The sequence below is a fragment of the Ciconia boyciana genome, chromosome 15 (assembly GCF_034638445.1).
Source record: "Ciconia boyciana chromosome 15, ASM3463844v1, whole genome shotgun sequence".
NCBI classification, from domain to species: Eukaryota; Metazoa; Chordata; class Aves; order Ciconiiformes; family Ciconiidae; genus Ciconia; species Ciconia boyciana.
Genome location: NC_132948.1, coordinates 10,112,738 through 10,136,002, shown reverse-complemented (window position 1 = coordinate 10,136,002; position 23,265 = coordinate 10,112,738). Strand labels below are relative to the sequence as shown.

Below are 23,265 nucleotides of genomic sequence, written 5' to 3'. Positions count from 1 at the left end.
GGGCTGCTGGCCGCGGCCCCCCCGCCGCTCGGCGCAGGCAGAGCCGATTTAAATGAGAAGTTGTGCCAAAACTTTCCGAAGTTAATTAAAACACCCCCCCGCCCCGCCGTCGCCGGGCTCCCCGCCGCCCGCCCGCCTGCCCGCCCTCCCCTCCCCGCCCGGCTTCTCTCACGGCGGCGTCCCTGAGGGGAGCTCCATTGTCTGTGAGGGGATGGCCGCGGCACCCCCCGCCGCCGCGCCCCCTCCGCGCCCCCTCCGCGCCGAGGTGCGCGGGGCGCCGGGCCGCCGCGGCGGGTGGCTGCCTCCTCTCCCCCAAAGTTTTTGGATCCGCGTCTCCTCATGATGTATGGATGATATATTGCATTGTGGGTGTCAATATAACTGACGGCCATATTTGCCGGTGCTGCTACTGCTGTAAACAACCCAAAGTGTCTGGGAGACACGGAGACGCTTCACTGAATTTCAGGACGCTTCTCCTCCTCCCGCTGGCCATGTCTCTGGGAATGTCTTACAAGCCCAACTTGAATGCCCACATCCCCGGGACTCCCCTCAACCCGGGTAAGTCCGCGGCGGCAACTGGGTGGCAAGTTTGGGAGGCGTGCGGCGGGCCGCCGCGGTGCCGCACCGGCACCTGGGGGGAAGCCCCGGACTCGAGTTTTTGCCCAGTCCGGTATGGCGGGGCAGCGGCTCCGCGCCGGCTCCGCGCCGCCATTACCAGCGCCCGCCCGCCGGCCGGCGCCGTTAGCCCGCACCGCGCCGCCCCTCTCCGCGGAGGCGCCGCGCCCGCCGAGCCGGCCCCGCGCCGCCGCCGCCGCTCCGGGGCTCCGGCCGCCGGGTTTCCTCCATGCTCGGCTCCCCGGGGCGGCTGATTGATCTGGATCAGGAATATTCCGCCGGCGCCTCAGCGAGGACCGCTGCTGGCGGGACGCCGCAAGTGCCGCTCGCGCCGCGCCTCGCCTCACGCGCGCGGCCGCCGAGCCGCTCTCCTCAGGCGGAGGGGCCGCCCCGGTCCGCTCTCCTCAGGCGGAGGGGCCGCCCGGGACCCCGGCCCCGCACCCGCCGCCGGCGGGGGCGGCCGCCAGCGCTTCAGGGCGGCCTCGGTCCCCGCTCCCCCCTCAGAGTCTCCCGGCTCCGCGGAGCAGCCCGGGCGGACGAGCCCTCTCTGCTCGCTGGAGATTTTTTGGAAGGGGGGGGGGGCAGCAGTTGCTCTTTATTTCTTACAAAAGCCCTTTTTAAAAATTATTCCTCTTCCCCGGATCTGTACAGGAATCTTTCCAACTTTCGTCTCTAAAAAAGTTTCCTTGATGGCGTTAACTTTTTTTTTTTACTACAGCCTCCCCCCCCCCCCCGCCTTTTTTTTCCCCTCCCTAATTTCCGAAGGTAACAGCAGGCCAGTGTTTTTTCTTGTGCTGAGGTGTTTGCTGTAAAAGTGGGTCTCCGTTGCGGGGACCGTGTGTAAATCGGTGCAGTCTGAACAAAGCCGCAGCAGCAATTGCTTCGCTGTGGGATATTCGGAGGGGATCTCGCTAATGTGTGCGCATCGGCTAGTATTAAACAGAACCAAAATGGAGAAGTTGGTTCTGACTTAAAAAAATAATATTCCCGTCTCCCTTCCCCGCAGCCTCAGCCTGCAGGGCTGGCATCAGACCATCCGCAGCCAGAAATCAAGCTGTTTTTTTTTTTTTTTTCTTGTTTTTTTTCTGAGAAGGGAAAGTTTTGCAGTTGGGTTTGGGAGGGAGGGAGATCTGCCTCGGTGATTTTTACAGCGCCGTTTGTGGTTGTGATCCTGGGAGATTGATGAACGAAAGGGATCAACAAGATGCATCTCTATTCTAGCTACCAGGAGAGCGGCAATCTTATTTTACTGCAAGGAATCGTCACCAGCTGGTGGATGAACCGAGGTCCCTGTGCCTCAGACACTTTGATCCTGCGGGGAGCTGAGCTCGGTGGGGCTGCGAGCGTGTAAAGGCTCCGTGTGCCTGGGTTGTGTGGGGAGCACCGTGGGCCCGAGCGCTGCTCTGCAAAGGGGTCAGGAAGCAGGGGATGTGCTAAGGATTTTTTGACAAAAAGCAGAAGTGTCACCGGAGGAAAAAAGAAACAAAACAAAGCCCAGCAAGGGAAACCGTTCTCCTGTCGGCTCCCACGAGAACCTGTGCCTTGCTCTCCGGAACAGCCGTAAAATTGCAGGGAAAACAAAGGTGGTATTTTGCGATGGTGGGTGAGGGGTGGGGATTAGGTCATGCTATGGGGGGGATCCGAGTCTGGCTGCTCTGCGAGCGAGGACTGCAAAATCCCGGGTCAGACATGCCGCTCACAATGCGAGCCGAGTGGTGAAGTTTCTATCTCTAGTCCCCTTGCTGCCGTGTCTGTGTGCTTTCTAACGCTCCGGCTGCGATCAGGGTTTTAGATTCTTTCATGCAGTTTTATGTTTCCCTTCTCCCCTCCCTGCTCCTTTTTTCCTCATAATGGCAAGTTAGCAGCAGTTTGCTGTCATGCTGGAACTATTCCTGTCTAAGTTGTCCTCTCTTCTGAGTTCGGATCATCCTCAACACCCCCAGAATCTTTTCAATGAAAGAACATCCTCCTCTGAATCCAAAATGGGCTCTCTCTTCCCTCCCTGTCTTCTGCCATTATCCTCACGCACCAGCTCTTCCTCTAGCTAGTGGTATTGCCAGCACCGTGGCCTAAGGCCAAGGGAGTTAGACAAAGCAGTCCTTGCAGTTGCACATATCGCATTCAGAGTGATATGACTGCAAATGGCCCCCTCCTTTCTGGAGCTTAATTCTGAGTTGAAGGAGATTGCTTCTCTATTGTGCTTAAATTAAATGCCCCTCAGCCAGGAGTAGAAATCCTAGGTTTGCTTCCAAACCTGGGGTGAAGGACCCCCCCCCACCCCGTCCTGCAGAGGAGAGGAAAACAGGAAATCTGTCCCTTTTGGCCTGAAATCAGCCCTGCAGAAGCCTCTCTGTATGAATGCTGAATATTTTGGTCTCGGCCGACGGAGGGCTCTGGCCAGCTGTGGATCTCACAGGGATTTTCCTCTGGGAGGTAATGCTGCTTCCCTGCAGTGCAGGGCTTCTGGTGCAGGAGTATTTGGAAAGGCAGTGTCGACTCAGCTCCTGGAGCTGCATCCTTGCTGCAGAGCTAACTCCTTTCAAGTTTAGGCTGAGAGTGGCCACTCTGCAAAATCATGTTTAAACTGCGCTCAGTAAGTGGATCAGTGAGATGAAGCAGTTGTGGTTGGTGGGTGACTGTGCTCTGTTCTTGCACAGGAGCATGTTGGGGACTCAAAAACCTGGACTGAAGTCCTGAGGGAGAGGAGCTGTTTGGGGGGGAGGAAATATGGGGAGGAAGCCTCCGTGGGTTGTTGGCAGATCTGGGGATGACTGAGGGTGAGGAAAACGTAGCTGTTCCACAAGTGACTCAGGATGCTGGAAGCATCCGGGTGGTGACTCCTCCACCTTACACCAGGCTGAGGGAAGAAGAATGTGTTGTTACAGCAGAATTCGGTGCCTATTCCTCTTCCCCATTGCCCAGGTCAGTGGTGACACTTGGCCCAGGGTGTCTGCAACCAGGCTTGCAGTGTTTTGTCCAAATTATCAGTCACCTTCCTGGAGGGCCTGTGCTCTGGGAATTGGGCCCCTGTGTGTAGCACCCCAGGCTGTCAGTTCCAAATTGTGCTTGGGGAGCCCTATTTAATCTCCTGCACAAGCACCTTCTCTGCCTGGGCGGTAAAAAGGCACTCTGTTAGGGACCTGCGGTGCTGTGGCTCTACCTTCCCAGCCTCACCTGACCCTGCAGTGTCCCAGGGGAACCTCTGTTAACCTTTCTAACAGCCACGTTTTGATTTGTTTTTATTCTTTTGCTTATCATACTGGATCCTGTGAAGTAGTTTCCTCCTCATCTGTCTTGTGTTTCATATTGTTTAACTCTATTTCTCTGTAAGAGGGCCAGCTGCTGAGCTGAGGTGAAGTAGAGCATCTCCATTGACTTCAGTGGAACCAGAGAGATTTACACCAGCTGTGAACTGGCCTGTAGTTTGTCTTTCCCCTTGTTTCCATGTGTTTTCTGGCTCTGTGGATGTTGAGCAGCATTCCTATTTTGTTCAGAGTATGCACAGGTCAGAGAAAAGTAGTTTTAAGGTACAGAAGCCAGCAGAAACAGCTTGGCGTTTTCCTTTGGTTTTATTCTAATTCTTGCAGAAATGTCAGGTTTCGAGACAAAAGTCTGTTCCTGTAATAAAGCTTAGAAACTGTTGTATGTAGGATCTGGAAAAACAAATTCCAGCAGACTGTGACAAGGGAAGGAGCTGTGTCTTGGCTCCACATGAACAAGTGGTGACCTGTACAACAGGTACTGCTGTAGCTGAGGACCAGCAGGGCTGTCAGTGCACCTGCTGCACCTCACAGCAACCAGAAGTTTCTTGGTGAAAAGTGCAAATTCTCACTGAGAGGTGAAATGAAATTAATTTCCCTAACTGGGGCTGTAGCTTGCAACTGGAGAGACTGATTTCGTTCAGTCCTGAGAAATGATACGAAGCGCACTAGGCCATTCCTTATATTATTAAGACTGCAATGCAGACTTCCATAAACAAATGGCTTGCATGTCGCCCTTTACAGAGACAGCTTATGTTTGATACTGTTGTCCATATTGAGAGGTTGGTTTTGGAGTGGGAGTACTGGGAAGAATACTGTTTGTAGGCAGAGCAGAGAGCAAAGTGTTCATGCCTTAGCAGAGGGGGATAATTTCTCAGAAATATACCCCCCCTCCCTTCAAACTGAAATTTGCTGTTTCCCTGTTCTCTTGAAGTCCATGTGAAGGTAAAAATGATCTGAAAAGAAGCACGCTAAATGTCTCAGAATTAGCAGTTTTCAAGTGGACTTGTTTGGCCATTTAGAAAACTGGCATTTTTGGCTTTGTCTACCTGAGTGTTTAGCTTCAGAGCAATGGTATGGTTTTCACAGTCAGCAAATCTCCTCATTGTCCCCACCCATCACATGTTGGTTGACTTTCAGAGTGGTTTTGGTTCGTGCTAACTTGATTCCTTTTGGATAAAAGGAAACCAGAAGCTCTGCTCCAGTTGTGCAACACTGATGCTCCATCCCTTAATGGGAACACAAGGGTCCAAACCAAAGATTGGACAGCTTTGAACTATACCCACGATACAGACACTTAGTCCAGGGGACCAGACTAAAATCTAGTCTTAAGTTGTACCCGCTCACCCTAACTACATGTGGTGTACATGTACCAAATGCTTTCATCTTTTGATCCTTTCCTGTTGTGCCAAATAACGTGCTAGTGTAGAAATATCCTGTGTCTTAAGCTAGAAAAGAAGAATGGTGGGGAGTCCAAGTGACTGTGTTTTGTTTTTCTCATTAAAAAAAAAAAAAAGGCAGGGGGGTAGGAAGAGGAGACATAAAACATGACCGTTATCCACATGGAAAGATTAAATAGAACGAGAGTACTAGAGGAAAGGCCCAGGCAGATCAAAAGAGCAAGGCCTCTGGCTCTTACGATAAAGAATGTCCTAGTTCTTGAGAACATATTTATGTGTGTGCACACTGGATTTTTTTAAAAGGAGATAGTTTTATTCAAAGCAAGGTCTGTTTCTACCACAGGGGCTGTTTAAGGGGGAAATAGTGGGTGAAAATACAACTTTCACAGCCAGTACTATAAGGAATGTTTTGTGCAAACGAGAATGGGGTCCATTATTTTAAATTAAAAAATTTATTGGAAAGTTGGGGGAAATGGGGGCTGTCTGTTTTCGCTCTGGCTTGGCAACTCCTGTAGAATTCAGTGTGTGGCTTGGCTATGCAGTAGATCTACTTGTGCAGACAGGCATGTGGTATCCCATGGATGGCAAGGAGTTCTTGTTGAACTTAAACCAAAGTGCGTAGAGGGCTAAGGAATCAAATATTCTTGTAGTCAGCCAAAACACTACAACTGTGATTCAGGCTGTGTTCAGATACTTGTTGCAGAAATGGCTGTGCTGGTTGAAGATGTTACCTCTCCCCTTGTGCTTGAAGATGCCCCGCAATGTACGTTGGCAGAGCAGCTTACATGAACATTTCTCATGTGTTTTCTTGCAAAGTTGTCTGGTTTAGGACAGAATTTATATCCTCTCAGTTAAAATATTCCAGCCTGGTTGTTTCGTACTGCGTACCGTCAGGAATCAAACTGCCATCATCTGAAGCAGATGAGGAATGTCCTCCAGTTATGTGGCAGAGGCACTAACCTCCAGCACCGGCCTCTATATAAAGAGGTGATGACCACTAGCCATCTAAATGGCAACAGCCTTTATGTTGCAAGTAACCTCAGCTTGAAGAGACTGTGAAATAGAGGTAGAAGCAGTGAGATTCCACAGACTATACCATGTACCTTGGATAAACACCAGGCTACAGGTATCTCTTCTTATATGCTGTCACGTTCATGTGTAGAAAGAGTCTGTAAAATGGCAGGAGTTTACCTATGCAGTTCTACAGAACCTTACAAAGTACAGGGTAGTAGGGAAACACATACCCATTGGGGTTGGCTCTTTGCTTGTCTAAGTCAGTTCTACATGAGTAACTTGGTGAGTTGAGTAACTATTCCTGATTTTACTTTGCTGTTCGTGAGAGTAAAACAGGGTGGCAGTTGAGCTGTGTAGATGCCATGGCATCTGCTGGGAGTGGATCAGGTGAATGTACCCCAGCGTTCCTGCTCCCACTGCTTCCTTGCAGGGTGCACAGCAAGCTGCCTTCCCAGTTATTTTTCCAGCAAGCAGCAGCAATAGAATTAAGAATTAAAACTTAGATCAGCAAATTGGTATCATTGCTCAGGCTTGGAGACAGTAGCAAAGGAGCTGAAGGGATCCCTATAAATGTATCAGAAATTAATGGGAAGATTCCTGGTCAGTGGGAGTTTAGGCAAACAAAGATTGATCTAGATCCTTTGTCTCCCAGGGTGTTAATTTGGGCTCAGAGAGACTTCTGGAAGGAAGAGATTTTGACACAAAAATCTAATTTCTGTTTGCTGTATTGTTAGACATCCCCCTGCCCCCCAATTAATAAAGATTAATATTGATTAACAAGAAAATCACTATATTTTTGTAGGGAAAAATGCTTCTGGCAGTCTTCTGTCTGAATACAGAAATAAAATACATTGTTGGCACAAGAATAAATGGGTATATAAAAGGTTTTGTGTACATTTAATTAGGAAAGTGGAGGGAGGAAAGTGTGTATATTAATTTAGGTTTTAAACAGCACCAAGCAGTAAGACAATTTGGGATGTGGTACAGGGTGTCACTTAAATTCAGTACTAAGCACACTCCCTTTTCGATTCTGTCAATTCTTAACTGTCTTGTCTCCATTGTCATTTTAACATGAGAGAGCAAGCCTCAATTTAGATCCCCCCTCCTTTTTTCCTCTCTAGTGAATACCTAATCATCACACTGATTTTTGACTGGGTATTGACTGTGAGACTTCCTGGCCTAATTTTTCTTGCTAACTATAATAGCAATAGCTGGTGATTTTTTTTTTTTTTTTTAATGTGAGATATACAGGATGTTCAGACATGCAGACGTATTTTGGGTTAATTGAGTAATAGTCATCCAAGACCCAGGGCTTCTCCTTGAGATTAACATACAAAGTGATAGGTCAAAAAGCTCAAGGTCTGTTACCCTGTGAGATACTAATACCCCCCCAATTAATTTAATTTTCATGATTGCATCATCTTAAATTGAGGTGAAATCAAGGATTTTTCTTTTTTCTTTCCCCTCCAGCTGAGTTTGACTGGCACAACTTCTGACATGGATGTATGGAGGCTGGTACCATGGCCAAGTCAAATCTTCTTCTTTGTTCTCTGGGCCTGCTGCTGCTGATAAAGTGGTCGGCGCATGGCATTATGTCTTATTACATTTTTGATGCAGACTGCAAAGAAACGGGTAAACTCACCATGGTTACCACGATCTGTCATTTGGCAGGGCATGCCGTACTCAGCAATGGCCTCTAGTGTCTGCAGCACAGCTCTGCATATGTCGTGGGTACAGTAGACAATACAGCACCCCTGGCTGCTGAAGCGACGCAACTCTACTGATCTGACTGCTGATTCAAATCAGGAGTGATGCTCCAACTCCGGCAGCAGGTTCTTACTCAGAGTTGCCTACTGAAAGTTCTTGTTTGTTTTTGTCATTCAGTGTTGACCGAGTCACTGCTGGATTCAAGCTCCCATGCTGAGACCAGCTACTGTCTGCTGCAACGCCGTATGTTGCTGGATTTCACATCTGTGAAACTTTCTTGGTCAGCCCCTAGATTCACTGCTTTGTCTTGGCACATCACATTTTTAGTAGGGTTTTCTTTCTTATCTAGACGTACCCTGCTGTGTTATTTCATACAGACCAAGCACGTGTCATTGCTTAAATCAACGTAATCTGAAACAATCACTAAATTATCTGTACTATATTATCATTAACCAATATGGTGGCAATAAATTGTTTTTCGTTTGCATGGGCTGCAGCTAAGGTTTGCTCAGGGGGTAGAGCAGGATTCCTGAGTCTGATCATCTGAGTCCTCGCCTTAATTCTGAACCAGTTTGTAGCTCCCAGGTCTTGTATGTGACTGCTTGCAATAACGGTTCAGGAACAAGTCTTGGCAGGATGGGTCTTTTTTTTTATTGTACATGAGGAAAAATAGCTTAAGTCTTTCTCTGTTTAATTGAGGTAATTAAACCTTTTTACCTTGCAGCACAAGGGGCTCATTAATGTTTTTGAAGCATTTTGAAATCCTTGGAGGAAAGATGCGGTTTGCTGTTGTGTCATGTTTGATAACTGTTGAAATTCAGTCATCTGGACTTGAAATACTGAGTTGTACATACAGAGATGTTATAATTGTGCATGTATTTTGAGCTGATAATGTGAAGAACTAATTGAAAGAATAGCTGAAAACTGGTGTTCCTTCACAGTGCTGTACTCTATGGATGTGTTAGTTAGGTTTTTTTGGTTTTTACTATGCTTTAGCAAAATGTGACAATTAGCTCCATGTGAAACTGCAGCAATGGAAATGCAGATTGTAATACCATGAAATTTAGCAGCTTAGTTAAGGAGAAAACTTGCCTTTTTTTTAAGGTGACCTAGTGACCAGCCCAATTTGCCTTTTTTAGGATTTCTAGTTAAAATTAGGTTAACTAGTTAAAATTAAGAACACACTCTCTTCTTGTAATGAAGACACCACCACAATGATATCCTGTGATTAATTCTGAAGTGGAAAGAGACTTCCCAACTGAGGACAAGAGTCTGTTCCACTCTGTTCAGCAGTGCTTTTTACAGTGTAACTACTGGCTCTTTCTTTTTGTAGTGAGGGGAAACTGTGAATGAAATCACTTGCAACTTTAAAACAAAGCCTAGAGATCTACCTAGTTCTGAGCCCCAGTGACTCCTAGCATCAGTTTAATTTAGATTTAAATGAAGGCTGGTAAATGAGATCTGTTCCTCATTGACAGTTGGGAATTTTCACCAAAGGAGTTTGTTAAGGGGGAAGATACTTTCAGACAGCAGGCAGGCTGTGTCTGTGCCTACAAGCAAAGACAGCAGCGTCAGTGGACGCAGGGGCACTTCAGCTGCAAGAGCGAACAAGTGGAATGGTGCAATGCTCCTTTACTCTTGAGTGTACAGTCCATAACCAGCAGGTCCTCCAACACTGTTGTGAAATGGGCAGCATAATTAAGCCCCCTAAGAAAAATCTAAAAGTTGTTTCTCAAACCCAAATTCTTATCATTGGGGGGCAAGGGGGAAGAAGTGTTTTGATTATTCACTTCTGGAGCAGCTTGGCAATGATCACATTAGAGTCTGTTTCTATAACTCTTAGCTGACTCAAACCCCTGTAGATCTGAATATAATCTTTTATAACTTCAGAAAAAGTAACCATAATTCAAAGTGATGTTATTTTTCCTTTGGTTTACTTATATAGCACAATATGACTGGCTAAAAACGTTTGATATCACACAAAGAGGAATAATGTCAGCACTCTTCACCTCCGATGTCGTACAATGAGCAGCAGATCTGATGTACCTCAACTGACTGTTCCCTGTGAATAGTTTTGGCACTGGCTGAAAATAGTACTGAGGGTAACTCGCATTGACCATGTGATGACACTTTGAGTTGCAAAATTACTTTCAGATAACTTGCACTGAAAAAGTAAAAATAGCACAGTACATTAGACTCATCTACATGGAATGTATATATGCAAAAATAGGGCTCCTTAATATTTACAGTTTGTCTAGGCAGAACAACCTGTCATGCTACACTCTGTTTCACTTTTAGGCAAACAATTTGCACTGATAATGTTGCAGGCCGTGCTATTTTCAAATGTACAGCAAATGTTAGAGAAGCATTAATTTAACTATTGTCTTCCTAGCAAACAGCGTGACTCTGAAATGGCAGTAGTGGGCTTAGACAAAGGGGAGAGGTGACAGCTTTAGAAAAAAGTGATCTAAAATGTGTCCCAGTGTAACACACTAATTAATCTTTAGATAATAACACTTTTTTTTTCTTTTCTCTTACAGCTGGGAGCGTTCACTCTCCCTCCACAAGTATGGCAACATCTGCGCAATACAGACAGCTTATAAATGACTACGGACCCCCATCTCTAGGCTATACACAAGGGATGCAGGTACAGCTCTGCTTGTTGTTTTTCTTTAATCAGATCACTGGCTCTACATTTGCATAGTAGCATGGATTGTGGCCTGTAATCTGAGGTGTTCCTCCCTCCCACCAAGATTTGAAATCAAACCCAAATGGCAGTCTGATTCATCGCACATGTCTTGGGATCAAATTAGACTAAGCAGAGTGCTGAGTGAGATTGGTTACTAATTAACTGTTAGTCCCATCCCTTCTGAGTCACAGTGAAACATGTCTTGAGTTATGTTCTGATAGTAAGGGCTCTAACATTTTAAAATTATTTGTTAAAAAGTGAATATTTGTATACTGTTTTTCTTTGGCAAATTTATACTTTAAAATTTAGTCTCATGAAGTGTGTGTCACAGACAGTCCTATGGGCTGCTTCAGGAATCCGGCGGTAAACTTTCTGTGAAATGTATTTGACTTCATAGGATTTCCCTTATCATATGGGCAGCTTTGTTTATATCTGCTTCTCACTCTCCCTGCCTAGCTAACTTCTCCAGAAAATATACTCATAAACATTGAAAAAGCAGAAACAGAGTTAAATAAGCAGTTCTCAGTTTGCTGTTCTTGCAGGACTGTTTTAACTTCTGTCCCACCTAAGGTCCCAATCTTGCAGCTGTATCCTCCCAGTTGATCCCGCTTTTTGAAGGGCACGTAGCGTTGTGTCCAACAGTAGCAGCAACTGCAAAAAGAAAATCATGTTTATGTAATAAACCTGAAATTTTATTTTTTTAAAAAGTGGCTTCCAGGGCTATTTCTGGTCCTCCATGAATTTCCAGTTGCTGTTTGTTGTAATTGTTTTGTTTTTAGCAGTATTTAATTGAGACTAATCTACTTTCAACTACAGGGTACCAGCAGCAGTCAAGTACCACAAAGCAAATATGCAGAACTTCTAGCTATCATAGAAGAATTAGGAAAAGAGATTAGACCCACATACGCTGGGAGTAAAAGTGCGATGGAGAGGCTAAAAAGAGGTAATGTTTAAATTTATTTAAAAAAATAAAATTGTGTCACATACACTTTGTGCACTGACTGCTTGTATACAGCTTCATGACAACTGTTTCCTTTGGAAGGAGACAGCTGCCTGTCATCATTAAACTAGGGGTATTAACAAGCACCTGAAACCTTGGGATACTCTATTCATGCTGTATTTGATAGATAAGCCAGTCACCAAATGTGTTTCATGTGCACAAGGGGAGTTTCAGTTAATAATTCAAACCTTATTTTAGAACCCTTAAGGTGTCTAATGGATATGTGCTTCTAGGTTCCTGGTGACTTACTTGCCCCTTCAATTCCATTTTCTCCCCAGGCTCCAAAATATATGACCAAGCATTGTTTACTTTTTCTCATATACATCACCCATCTACTTGACCCAAGAGTCTTTACTAAAGTGCATTTTGCCTAAAGAAACACTACAGTGTGGTAATTCACATGGAGGCTGGTGGAGAGAAGAGCTGCAAAAAAAAAGAAAGGTTGCCAGTGAAGGCTGTTCAGACTGAGATGTCAAACATTCACGTGCTGGGCTGCTTAGGCTCCATTACCTGTTGTCAAGTGGATGTCATTAAGAGTCCACTAGGAAGGGACATAGAAGCTTTTAGGCCTGGCTGATGAGGTCTCCTTAGCTTTGCTTTGTCAGCTAAAAGGGGTAATAAATGCCCTTTCCTTGCCGTGTAAAAGAAACCCCCGCATGCCCCACTGCTGACATCAGCTCGACATTGTCCTCTGCAGGGGACGTGCGCGGTATATTTCTGAAGGAGCAGTGGGACATTCCACTGCTTCAGCGCCTGAAATGACCCTGAAAGGCCATCACAGCAGTTGTGCTGGCAGTTCTGTCCTTTGCCAGTATAACGTAGTTAGTTACCTTTTCCTCCCTTTCCCTGGTCCTTGTGCCGAGTTTGGCTCATGCATTCAACACTGAATGGGAATGTTATTGTAACAGACTAACTTCACCACCTTGCAAATCCCCTTTACATTTACCCAAGACTACAAAGCTTTATTTAAGGCTCAACCATTATGGGAGAGTAATATATCTGCCATGACATGCAATAAAATGACTAGTAGCTGTTCTGGGAAAGGATGCAATAAAGCCTGCTGATGGTAAGTGGAATCTGGCCCAGCGAAAATCAATGTTGCTGGAGTCTCTCTTTATTGCATTGCCTGAGTCAGTATTAATAGATCATGAATGGCAATAGGCTAATGGGGACAGCTTGAGAGAGACCGGGAGAGATGCATACACTCTCTGAACTGAATGGTTCAGTTCGGTGAGGAAAAGTTGTTTTGCTGCTTCTTGTAGTGAGTGTTTAGTTTGTTGGCTAACGTAGGTTTAAGATTCAGTGCTGCCACTGTGACTTGCCAGTGTTGCAAAGAATCCCAAATAAATACTTTTTGCTGCCATCTTTTGGTCACAAACATACCTCTCTTTCCATTTTGGGAGCCTAATGGCTGAAGGAACATGTGCAAGTGTGAGAGCAAAAGTGATTGAGGGTAGGCATGTGACTGCAGCCTCCATGACCATGTGGAGGTTATTCCTGAATAAAGTCCCTGTCCCCAGCTCTACCTGCTCCTAAGCACAGAGGCTACTGACCTCTAAAACTGGCCAAATTCCCAGTGTTCTACATAATTCAGGGTAGTTCTGCTGCATAAACTGGGTGTCCTGCCACCAGATCCAGGTCTAATGCATTGCTTTGAGTACGTGTTTCTGCACCCCGCAGCTGTGGGATGCAGCTTTACTTGTCTATGTCAATTTAACCCTCTGCAAAGCCTTGCACCCATCAAGTCCCAAGTCAGTACTCCTTGGATGTACAGGCTGTTGCTGTAATCTGGGCTGGCAGCCTTCTAGAAACAGAATCTATTCTCTCTAAATAGAGATTAAACCTTATCTATTGCCTTATTGTCCTTTCTCCACCTTGTTAAGGAGCATGACTGAGCAGAGAAATCATCTTCTATCTTGTCCTGTCAGTAAAATATAACCTCGTTTGTTGTAGAAAAATCTGTCTGTCTCATTTTAAAATCTATCCCAAGCTCTGTTCTTTCAGCAGCTCTGTGAACATGAATCTAGATTTAGTTCCAGGATTAAGAATCAAGGTCCAGATTGCTGGAACTCGAGGCAACAGGACTTGTAGTGGAAAATTCCACATCATGTCTATCAGATGAGAGTAGATATAGCAGCATGTAAAGTGGTGATGATTTGCACTGGGAGCTGAGCCAGTGTTAGGAGGTAACTTTCTGCACACATGAAAAAAATTTCTTATTCTTACAAGAGACACAACTTGTGTTTAAGCAGTATTATGAAGGCTTAGATTTTGATGTATCCTCTCAGAGGAGAACTATCCCAAGGTATTAAGACTTTTAGAGCTTTGCTAAAATGACTCCCCAAATAACTTTGTTTTTTTTTTCACTCCACTGTAGCAAAATAACTCACAGGTAGGTAAGATGATTTTTTTTTTCTTTCTGTTAAGTCTCTGATTTTAAATAGGCCTGCATTGCACATTAAGATACACCTGTCACTGCAGACCTACAAATCTTATTATGCTCTGATTCCTGGTTTAGTCCCTTTTCAATTTATAATGCCAGTTTGGGAAAGCAAACTTGTTTAGCAGCAGCTGATGTTTGGGAAGCGAGGGATCTCTCCCTTTTCTGAGGCATGCTGTGGTAGCCTTGGCAACTTGGGACAGAAATACATAAACCCTTCTCTGGACTGTCATTGCAAGTGTGACCTGAATGACATGATTTAAAATATGTCCAATTCTTTTGCAGGCATTATTCATGCTAGAGGATTAGTTCGGGAATGCTTGGCTGAGACGGAACGAAATGCAAGATCCTAGCGCACTAATTCAGTTGCAAGATTTTCCATCTCTTAATGAAGAAAAAGTAACACTTACTCCTTTTGACTCTTGAAACATTCAGACAAATTCCTTTATTTTGAATGTTTTACCTTTCTTGTTTTGCCCTTACAAAAATGTATAGTTAAGAACGAAAAAACAAGGATTTTTCAACTTACTGAGGGTTTGCATTTTGTAAAGACGTTAAAACTCCCTAAAATGTTTCTAAAACATGAAAACTGAACTGCATGCAGAGGAATGCTCTTTCTCTCCCAGGCTATATTTCAGTTCTCTTCTTATCCAGCCACAGTCTCATTCTGTTTTTTTCCTTTGACTATATTCACTTAACCCCAAACTGTCAATCTTTCAAAGTTTGACATAAGCTCTAAGGATTTTTTTTAATAAATGCAGAATAGCATGCTGTACCTTGTAGTCTGCTAAGTCACAATTTGTCATACAGCATAGACCCTGCTTAGAAATAACCTTCCCCCTTCTCTTATTTTTCCTTTTTTGTTCATTTTGCATAAACATTTGCATGACTGTTAGTGCTTTGAAGTCCATTTAAAGTGCATGAGTTATATGGAAAATAGGGAAACCTATTAAATAATAACAAGGTCCTGGAAAGCTAATTTCTACATTAAGGCTGGAGATTTCAGTTTAAAGTTTGCCAAAAAAAGAAAATTCTGGATAAATTACTAAAACTGTTATTTGCATCTTTGTATGTATTTATTACTTGACGTAATAAAGCTTATTTTCATTAACAGTTTGTATTAAAACTATGTACAGTCACTTTAATCAGATTCATACTCCATGAACAAGAACTCTCAACAGATAAAAGATTTAACCTTCATGCAGGAGGCTCAAGTTCAGGAACAGACAAGGGAACGGGTCTGCGGATTGCTGGAGAGTTTCCATCCATGGTACAGTCCGGATGCAGTCGATCTCTGTAAGAAGGCGGTGTAGTTGCTAGGAGTCTCCATTGCTTTCAAAATACATACTATGGCTTCGGTTCTTGAAGCACTCTCCCTTCACTCTTGAAGGCCAGAACTTGGTGGCAGCCAGTGAGGGTGCTGTCCAAAAATTAAAGAGTTGTTCTGGTTAAGCAATTAAGAGTTCTTAACAGGATCAAAGTAGGATAGTATACTTCACTAGTAGCTCCAAAGTAACAAAGGAAAAGCATGTATTTGCATAAAATGGGAAGCTGTCAAAATGAGTGAAGTGCCCAAGCTTAACTGCAGCACAGCATAAACATAATAAATGACTGTAATTCACTATTGTACAATCCAATCTAAATCCTAAGGAAGAGGGTATATCTGGGATATCTAAAACACATGGAGCTATGGATACTTGAATAAAATACAGTATTAAGAGGCGAAGGTAACTACTTCACGGCTTGGATGAACTGGGTTCTGTTGCCTTGGAAGGCAGCTGCCAACACACATTGTTCTTTATCTGTAATGACCCAATTTTACCTTTGAGATGGAAGAACATGACTGACCAACCCTCACTTGCAGGAGTGCCTTCCCCCCCAGTGCTCATCACCACTCCAGGTAAGATTTGTAAAGCTTCTGTTTAATTCAGAAGCTTTCAGAATTGAGGACAGAGCATTTGTTCAGCTAACAGAGCTGAAGGAGGCAGCCAGCGACTGCTGTCTCTTCTATCAGCACGTCTGTTTACCCCATCAGAACCAGTATCTAAACCTGGTCACTGTTTATAAAGGATTTATGTCAGTAGAGGCACTGCCTTAGTAAGGATGGAAAGTTATAAACTTTTAGGGCTGTTCTCCATATGCACTAGAACTCTTGCGAAGCATCATAAGGTATCATCCGGGGAGAAGGAGATCTATTGAATTTTTTTTGTCTCTCTTAACAGTGGTGGAAAGTTTATAGTTCCTTTTTAACAAGGATTGGTTTATCATCTTCTGAACTTGGCGGAAAAACTGATTGCTAAATGTGATTAATGAGATGATGCCAGACAGAAGTAGGAATACACGACTGCTTTTATCACTTCATTTTACAGTAATAGCAGGTCACTACTAAATATTTCAGTTGTGCTTATGAAGCCCTACATCATGTGTTACTTTGAAAACTCTGTTTAGGTATAATGACAAACGTTTCCCTTACCCTACTAGGGCAAGTCAGTATTTCACGTTTATTTCTTATCCAATTGTTGCATCTCTTTAAAATGCTTTTTCCTTTCTAGGTTTTCCTTTGCTCTTCTTTTCTTCTCTTGCTTCTTCTTCTCTGATGCTTTCTTCTCTTTAAAAACATCACTATCTTCACCTTTGTAGAAAAGGTCAACTTTTTCCTGCAGGATTTCTCTGGCTATCTTTCGGTTCTGCTCCACTGATCTTGTTTGATGACACTGAAGAAATACAATAGGACATTTTTACTGGAACTTTAAGCTGTTTATTCTTCTGCTTTCCCTTTCAGTCTACATCTTCCTGCCATTACAGTGAAGAAACTCCCCTCTCCCCCAAGCCAAGAGCATCCTCCTACCAAGAACAGCTGGAACTTTTGTATCCAGGTGATATATTTTGGAGAGGCTGCCTAATAATTATCTGCTACTGTAACTTGTCAGACTGGCTTTTGCATTAATCTTTAATTCTGTCAGTGAACAAGATTGCTTCCATATTACCTTGGAAAGCTTCTTCTGAGTTTAGCTTAACTGTATCTTCCCCTTGTGATAAGGAAGCAAAGATTAATTTCAAAGTATTAACCCACAAGAAGTAGGTAAGCGTAATGCTTAAAAAGAATGCAAAGCAGATGATCAACTTGTTAAGGAAGCCATTCTAATTAACTCACAAGAGGGATAGGAATGTGACAGCTGCCACTGAAAGGCAGCTAGAATGAAGATACATTTTACTGAAAACTACAAAATAGTACTGCATGTCAAAGCCAGGAAGATCAGCTATGACCCCAAGTTTATTTATCTACTGATAGCCAAAACTGCTTCTTGCTGAGATTCATTACAATACATATAAACTTCTCCTCCGTGACATTTGCACTGTGATGATGCTTTACTATGAAAGGAGACTTGGAAGACATGATGCAATTTGTGACTTAATGAAATAAAATATAATTACCTTTACTACAAGCCCAGATGGAACATGCTTCAAGACAACACAGTTGTTTGTCTTATTTGTGGCTTGACCTCCTGGGCCATCACCTCTTACAAACTGTTCTTCTAATTCTCCCTCAGTTAGTCCAAGGAGATTGAAAGAGCTCTTCTTTCCTGCTGCCTGAAGTAAGGGCACTCTGGGCAGAGAAAATTGCTGCTTCCTCAAAATCCATGGTCTCCATGATGGTGTTCGTACTTCTCTCAGTAAGAATGTGAAATGAAATAAACTTGGAACATTCATACAGAAACGAGGACACAGTTTCTCTGGAATGAAACCTGAAACACAGGTAGGGAACAGAGTTTGCCATGAGAATCCTTGTTTTAAGATGATCTAGTTTAGCTGCATGTCTTGAGCGATATTTTGATATTCAGATTTATTTTCAAGGATATTTGAACTGGTTTCATAGGCATTTGCCTTGAAATATTTACCATTCCAAATGGAATTTCAGTTCTTATTGCAATTAAGTTTCTTAAAATAGTCAAGATTACTATTTTATTGTTGAAAGCGATCGGGAAAACAGTAAATAAATCAGTACTCCTACCAACACTTGGAAAATACTAAAGATATCTTAAAACAGAGAGGAGAGAGAGGATGTTTCTGTCTTGCAGCCTGACCTGTATCGTCTGACTGGAAAGCCTTTGCGGACACTCCACTCATGCCCAGGTTGCGTCTTACTGGCAACAGTACCTGCAATTCACATGTCGACACGTGCTTGAACTACATGAAGGGAGGACAGGTGAGGGTGCAGGAATCCTCCTCTGAGGCTGCCTTAAACAGTGCTCTAAACTACTGAAAGAAACCTGCTGGAAGAAGCAGCAAATTTACATAATGTAACTGGCCTAATGACATCTTGGCTTCCCACGTTCACTGGCTTACAGTCATGGAAGACTGCAAAGAGGAGGTGGAGGAAAAACAAAACAATCAAAAAAAAGAACAAGACTGTATATAGAACATTTCTGTCCCAAGGACATGGCTGTCAGAAGTCCAATCTGGCAGAACAGGGCTCGAGTAGTTTAAACAAGTCAGTATGCAAAGAGGGATTTTTACCTGCAAGAATGATGCATGACTGCTCAGTCAAAACAGCCGACTAACGGTACGCAGCAGAACTCTGGTATATACACTAACAGTTACAGCGTGATTTATGATTTTGAGCTCTGAGATTCCTTTTTAATGCTAGGTTAGTACAGGAAACAGAGCAATCCTTACCTAAACAGATTACATGATCTAGACTTGTCTTTTGACCTGGCTCCATTACAGTGGTTTCCAAATTTTGAGGTCAGGCTCTAGTGCGCATAGGATTTGGCGAGTGGTCTACTACAGCAAACGTGGACAACTACATTTCAAATCAGAAGTATTCTTCTATGTTGATCCTGTTAACAAGCTTGCCCATCCTGCTCTACTCTCATAACTTTCTATATAGTCCATCATACAGCTTTGATGGAGGAAAAAGAATGGAGGGGTAAGCAGACCACCAGGTTTTCAACTACTACTTCACATGCTGATTTTCCGTTACTAACAAAGGCAGAAAAGTACGCATGGAAGTACCTGTTATCCTCATGGAGAATGAGGAATGTCAGGTTCTACTGCTGTCAAATGGTGCTCTTCAACAAGGCATTAGGTAAACAATTAAAACAATACATGCTGTTATGCTTGAAATATTTTATTTGATTCAGAAGAAAATCCTTAAGCATGTGAAGAAGTGGCACTTCGTAATAAACATCCATAAAAGTTGAACATAACTGTTGAAAAAATAAATTTTTAAGAAAGATTTTTATTGACAAGTAAAGATGTCCACTTGGTGGCACTAGAAGGTAGTAACGGGTTTTTTTGCTGCCAAAAACATGCAGAAAAAATTTGTATAACTACTACCTAGTTCTGAAGCGAGCCTTGACTCAACAGCAGGTGTAATATGGGCGCTACCCATTTAAAATAGCCAGTTTTGAGACTAAGACTGACAACTCTCCGAGCTGCCTGATCTTAATAGATTTAAGTCAATGTAAAAACTCATGTTCACTGTAAGCCTATTTCTACTACTTGACACTACAGCTATAAAACAAGACTAAACCTAGAAGATACTAAAGACTTTTCTCGAGACTTCACTTAGCCCAGGAAGTCTCCAAGAAACTACAATGCAAAATGCCCTACCATGCAAAAAAGATCTTAAGAAAATAATGCTTTAATTCTAAAAAAAAAAAAAAAAAGCTTTGCTTATGAGATTTTTAAGCATAGACTAGAGAAGAGCTGTGTCAATAAGAACACTAATCTCCCATTTTTCAAACACAGTTACAGAAGTCACCAGCCGTTCTCAGCTTCAGCGGAAAGGACACGGGGCAGTCGGACACATCGGCGATGAGGGTTTAGTGGCACCATGCACTCCAAATAGTTGATTAAACTGTGTTTTAAAGCAACTGTTTTGCTGAAAAACTTGCACAAACAACCTCATTTGTTGTCCCATGCATCCAGGAAACAAAGCGAGTAGCAAGATTTCAGTAGAGACTCCAGCACAGCTTGACAGCCGCCAAGCGCCCGAAGGGGCACGCTGCCACACGCCGGTAACGAGGCCACAGCAGCGGCCGCCCGAGACCTGTGGCTTCGCGGTCACTGCGCCACGACCCCGGCCCTCCCAGGCCTGCCGCCTCCCCGTCGGGCTGAAGTCACGAACCGGACCTCGCCGCAGCCCGACTCCCGGCCGGAGCGGCTCGGGAGGAGCCGAGGGCCGCTCCCCGCGGGCCCGGGCCGCTCCCCGCACCGCCCCCCGGCCCCACCGCCATCGCTTACCTCAGGGGACTCGAGGCGAGCGTCACCGCCCCCTCCTGGGCCCGCACTGCGCAAGCGCGCTCGGCCGCGCACGCACACGCCACCCTATGCAGTCCTGCACAGCTTGGCTCCCCGACGGCCGCCTCTGCGCATGCGCAGCTCACGGAGGAGGGCGTTACCGCCAGGCTAATTGGCACTCGGGAAGCCAATCGCTGTGCAAGCGGCGGGCTTACGCACGCCTTCCATCCACTACCAATCAGGTTCTGGAAAACCGTGCGGCGCGTAGCCGCACTAGCCAATCCCCTCGCGGCGGCGCGCGTACTTTTCCACGTAGCGAATCAGAGTGGAAGGCGCGGCCTGGCGCGCGGTCAAGATGGCCAATCATCGAGCTGGGGTCTGTCTTGAGTGCCCTCTACCCCACCACGTTCGAAACTCGGCCGCCAATCGCCGGGAAGGAGGCAGCGGGCCGCGCCTGTTTATCGCCTAACGGTCGCTGGAGCGGGCAGCTCTCGGGCCGCTGCGGACGCCTCCTCGTGGGCTTCCAGAAATGCGGGTAGGGACCGGGCGAGCCCCGAGAGCAGCTGGCGGGGCCGGAGCCGGCAGCGCCGCGGCACTTGGCTGCGTCCCAGCGGCGCGAGGCCGCCTCCACCGCACCGCCCCTTTCCCTGACGAGTGGCGGGCCCGCTAGCCAATGCGAGGCGGTGGCGCTGTCAACATCCCGGAGCGCGAGGGCTAACTGCCCAATGGGAGCGTGGGGGCGGAGCTTGACCTGAGGGAGGTGGTGGGGGCGGAGTCCCTGACTGGGGAGGGGGTCACTTGTGAAGGGAGGGGACCCTGAGGGGGGCAGAGCTGAGGGTAAGAGGTGACTTATGAGGGGAGGGGAGGCGAGGCTGAGGGGCAGTGTTGGAGGGAGGGGTCACTTGTGAGAGGAGGGGAGCCGGGGGGGACGACACAGAGTTGGGGAGAGGTTGCTAAATTGAGGGTAGGCGACCCTGAGGGGGCAGACGTGGCGGGAGGGGGTCCCTGAAGGGGACTTAGCTTTTGGGGCGAGGGCGTTCCCTGAGGGGACCGGGGCTTTAAAGCCTAGAGGCTCGTTGTCCCTTCTCGGGGTCCCTCAGGAAGTCCTTGGGAAGCCGGGGAGATGGGGCCCTGGCGGCGGGAGGGGAAGCGGGGACCGAGGCGCCCTGTCACCCCTTGGCCATCTGTGAGGAACAGCAGCAGTCGGATCTCGCTCAGGAAGAGATGCAGAACCGTGGTCTCCGGGTCTGTGCTGGCCCAGGTGTTTGTATCTAAATCAGCACTGATACTTACGAGTCTAAATACCTTGCAGCTTGTTTTTTTTATTCCTACTCCTTTATGTAGGGACTTGGCTGTATAAGGACTGTTCTGTGCTATGGAAACAATAGATGACAGCTTAGCTGTTCCTCAGCGCAGTTATAGCTCACTTAATATATTTTTTTTTATTGCTAGCAGACTTCTAATGAGGTTATGAAACGAGCCTGTGTCACAGCTAAGTCCCACCCATCTGCTGTGCTGCTGAGATAGGCCACCCATGATTTCATCCTGGGGAGATGGGGGTGACTGATGTAGCCCCCACCATTCTCATCCAGCTTCTCCAGAGACACTTGCAGTTTCTGCTTTATCTGTCAGGTTAGGTGCCTGATAACCTTCAAGTTTTCCAGACTTCTGACCATTAGATAAAGAAGAAGGGCTTTTTTTTTCTTCTTTCATTTATCCCAAGAAGCTCTGCCAAAGGGATATGTTGTATCTGTGATAACTTCCTTCCAGTTCTTGCATTTTCAGCCCTACCCAAAGGAGATACCTTGAGTGAGTACCTGGAAAACATTTCTGATAAAGCCAAACAGGCTCCAGTAAATACAGGGAAAAATCGGAGAGTTGTCCATCAGTTTCCTTCTGGTGGAAATAATTTTTTATACTTCTGAAGCTATCTGTTAGAGATATATCTATGTGTACTTACAAATAATGAAAAATTTGTAAAAGCCAGTAGCATGTCCTTGTAAGCCCTGTAAAGAAGAATGGTCGTGCTTTGAAGATGTTGTGCTTCTTTAAGGCAGCAGGGATTTATTCTTAGTATTATCACAGACTACTAGGATATTTCTTAATGTCTCTTCTTGTTCTCCATCCGTGAAATGATCATAAGGGTTTTCTTCAGTGTTAGAACATAGGATGAATTCACCAGGGTGTAGAACATGCTGAAATAAGCACTATAGAAGAACTGATTAATCAATGTATTTGAAATGTTTTCTTAGTGGAAGTATGGAAACTGGAAGAATATTTTAGTCTCCCTACAGCCATTCTTGTAAACTGCTGCTTTGAGTGCTGTAAGACCATCGCACAAGTATTTTGTGTTTATTTATTTATGGTGCTTTCAGTTAACCAGCTGCTGTTTTTAACTGCTGCGGGATTCCTGTTTGACTACTTTTTTTTGTTTGTTAATTGGTAAGAAATGTAGCTCAAAACAGTTCCAAAGCTTTTTGAGTTAATGTTATATAGTAATAATAAATCAAGCATTCTCTGAAGAAAGTAAGCCAAATATTTCACGCATAAACGGCAGAATTGGTCAACTGCAGTCTAACTCAGTGGGTCTCGATTTTCTTTTTTGGTGGGTGTGTTTCTTCCAGTGAAGGCGCAGACCCCGTTCAGCAGATTTAAATACATTGATAATAGGCCCTTTCACAGAAGTCTCAAAAACTGTCTGTGGAGCCTCAGATTTAAAAAAACAACCAACCAAACCCCAACAACACTGTTCTACCTGGAATGTTTTGGATTCAGACACCCTTTACAGCCCAGTCTAGATGTGTGATGCACAGCTGGGAATCTCTTTGATTTGTAGGAGTCCCAGCAAGTACAAGGCTGAATAAATAGCACCTGTTGCAAGCATAGCACAGGAC

General features: G+C 45.0%; 3 protein-coding genes across 14 annotated transcripts in view; 2 read left to right on the top strand and 1 right to left on the bottom strand.

Annotated features, from left to right (window-relative positions):
- The first annotated feature begins 153 nt into the window (after nt 1-153).
- Nucleotides 154-14,653, top strand: CDK2AP1 (cyclin dependent kinase 2 associated protein 1). Of its 2 annotated transcripts, none has more exons than XM_072879902.1 (4): nt 154-558; nt 10,537-10,643; nt 11,502-11,628; nt 14,411-14,653. In XM_072879902.1, exons 1-4 carry the CDS (start codon nt 351-353, stop codon nt 14,476-14,478), a joined length of 510 nt encoding a protein of 169 aa, XP_072736003.1. In that variant the 5' UTR covers nt 154-350; the 3' UTR covers nt 14,479-14,653. The 2 variants fall into 2 exon arrangements, with proteins under 2 accessions (XP_072736003.1, XP_072736004.1); XM_072879903.1 differs by lacking the exon at nt 154-558 and adding an exon at nt 1,828-2,198.
- MTRFR (mitochondrial translation release factor in rescue) lies at nt 9,909-20,504 on the bottom strand. Of its 7 annotated transcripts, XR_012045224.1 has the most exons (6): nt 18,211-19,104; nt 17,561-17,871; nt 16,599-16,839; nt 15,321-15,545; nt 11,251-11,336; nt 9,909-10,160 (listed from the first exon to the last, which is right to left on the bottom strand). XR_012045224.1 is itself a non-coding variant. In XM_072879898.1 (5 exons), the coding sequence occupies exons 2-4, from the start codon at nt 18,251-18,253 to the stop codon at nt 16,627-16,629; spliced, it is 567 nt and encodes a 188-aa protein (XP_072735999.1). In that variant the 5' UTR covers nt 18,254-18,283; nt 20,375-20,464; the 3' UTR covers nt 14,784-15,545; nt 16,599-16,626. The 7 variants fall into 7 exon arrangements, 5 of the variants coding, with proteins under 5 accessions (XP_072735999.1, XP_072735997.1, XP_072735998.1 ...); XR_012045223.1 differs by having other exon boundaries at nt 9,909-11,336; XM_072879898.1 differs by lacking the exons at nt 9,909-10,160; nt 11,251-11,336 and adding an exon at nt 20,375-20,464 and having other exon boundaries at nt 14,784-15,545; nt 18,211-18,283.
- A 256-nt stretch (nt 20,505-20,760) lies between these two features.
- MPHOSPH9 (M-phase phosphoprotein 9) overlaps nt 20,761-23,265 on the top strand; it is a 34,826-nt gene continuing 32,321 nt past the window's right edge. For 3 of the 5 annotated variants that reach the window (XR_012045274.1, XR_012045275.1, XM_072880250.1), the window contains exon 1: nt 20,761-20,906. The gene's annotated coding sequence lies outside the window, so the exon portion shown is untranslated. Of the gene's footprint in view, nt 20,907-21,189; nt 21,209-21,936; nt 22,004-22,094; nt 22,181-23,265 lie in introns of those variants that run through there. The other 2 variants (XM_072880251.1, XM_072880252.1) reach the window with 2 other exon arrangements.

What these genes read in the sequence shown, in the direction of transcription:
- MTRFR (XM_072879898.1), bottom strand. Translation starts at nt 18,253, where the DNA reads ATGAGTGGAGTGTCCGCAAAGGCTTTCCAGTCAGACGATACAG. An exon ending in TTTCCAGTCAGACGATACAG is followed by an intron (nt 17,872 to 18,210) that starts GTCAGGCTGCAA and finishes CCTGTGTTTCAG; the next exon opens with GTTTCATTCCAGAGAAACTG. An exon ending in CATCTGGGCTTGTAGTAAAG is followed by an intron (nt 16,840 to 17,560) that starts GTAATTATATTT and finishes GTATTTCTTCAG; the next exon opens with TGTCATCAAACAAGATCAGT.
- CDK2AP1 (XM_072879902.1), top strand. Translation starts at nt 351, where the DNA reads ATGATATATTGCATTGTGGGTGTCAATATAACTGACGGCCATATTTGC. An exon ending in CGGGACTCCCCTCAACCCGG is followed by an intron (nt 559 to 10,536) that starts GTAAGTCCGCGG and finishes TTTCTCTTACAG; the next exon opens with CTGGGAGCGTTCACTCTCCC. An exon ending in GATGGAGAGGCTAAAAAGAG is followed by an intron (nt 11,629 to 14,410) that starts GTAATGTTTAAA and finishes ATTCTTTTGCAG; the next exon opens with GCATTATTCATGCTAGAGGA.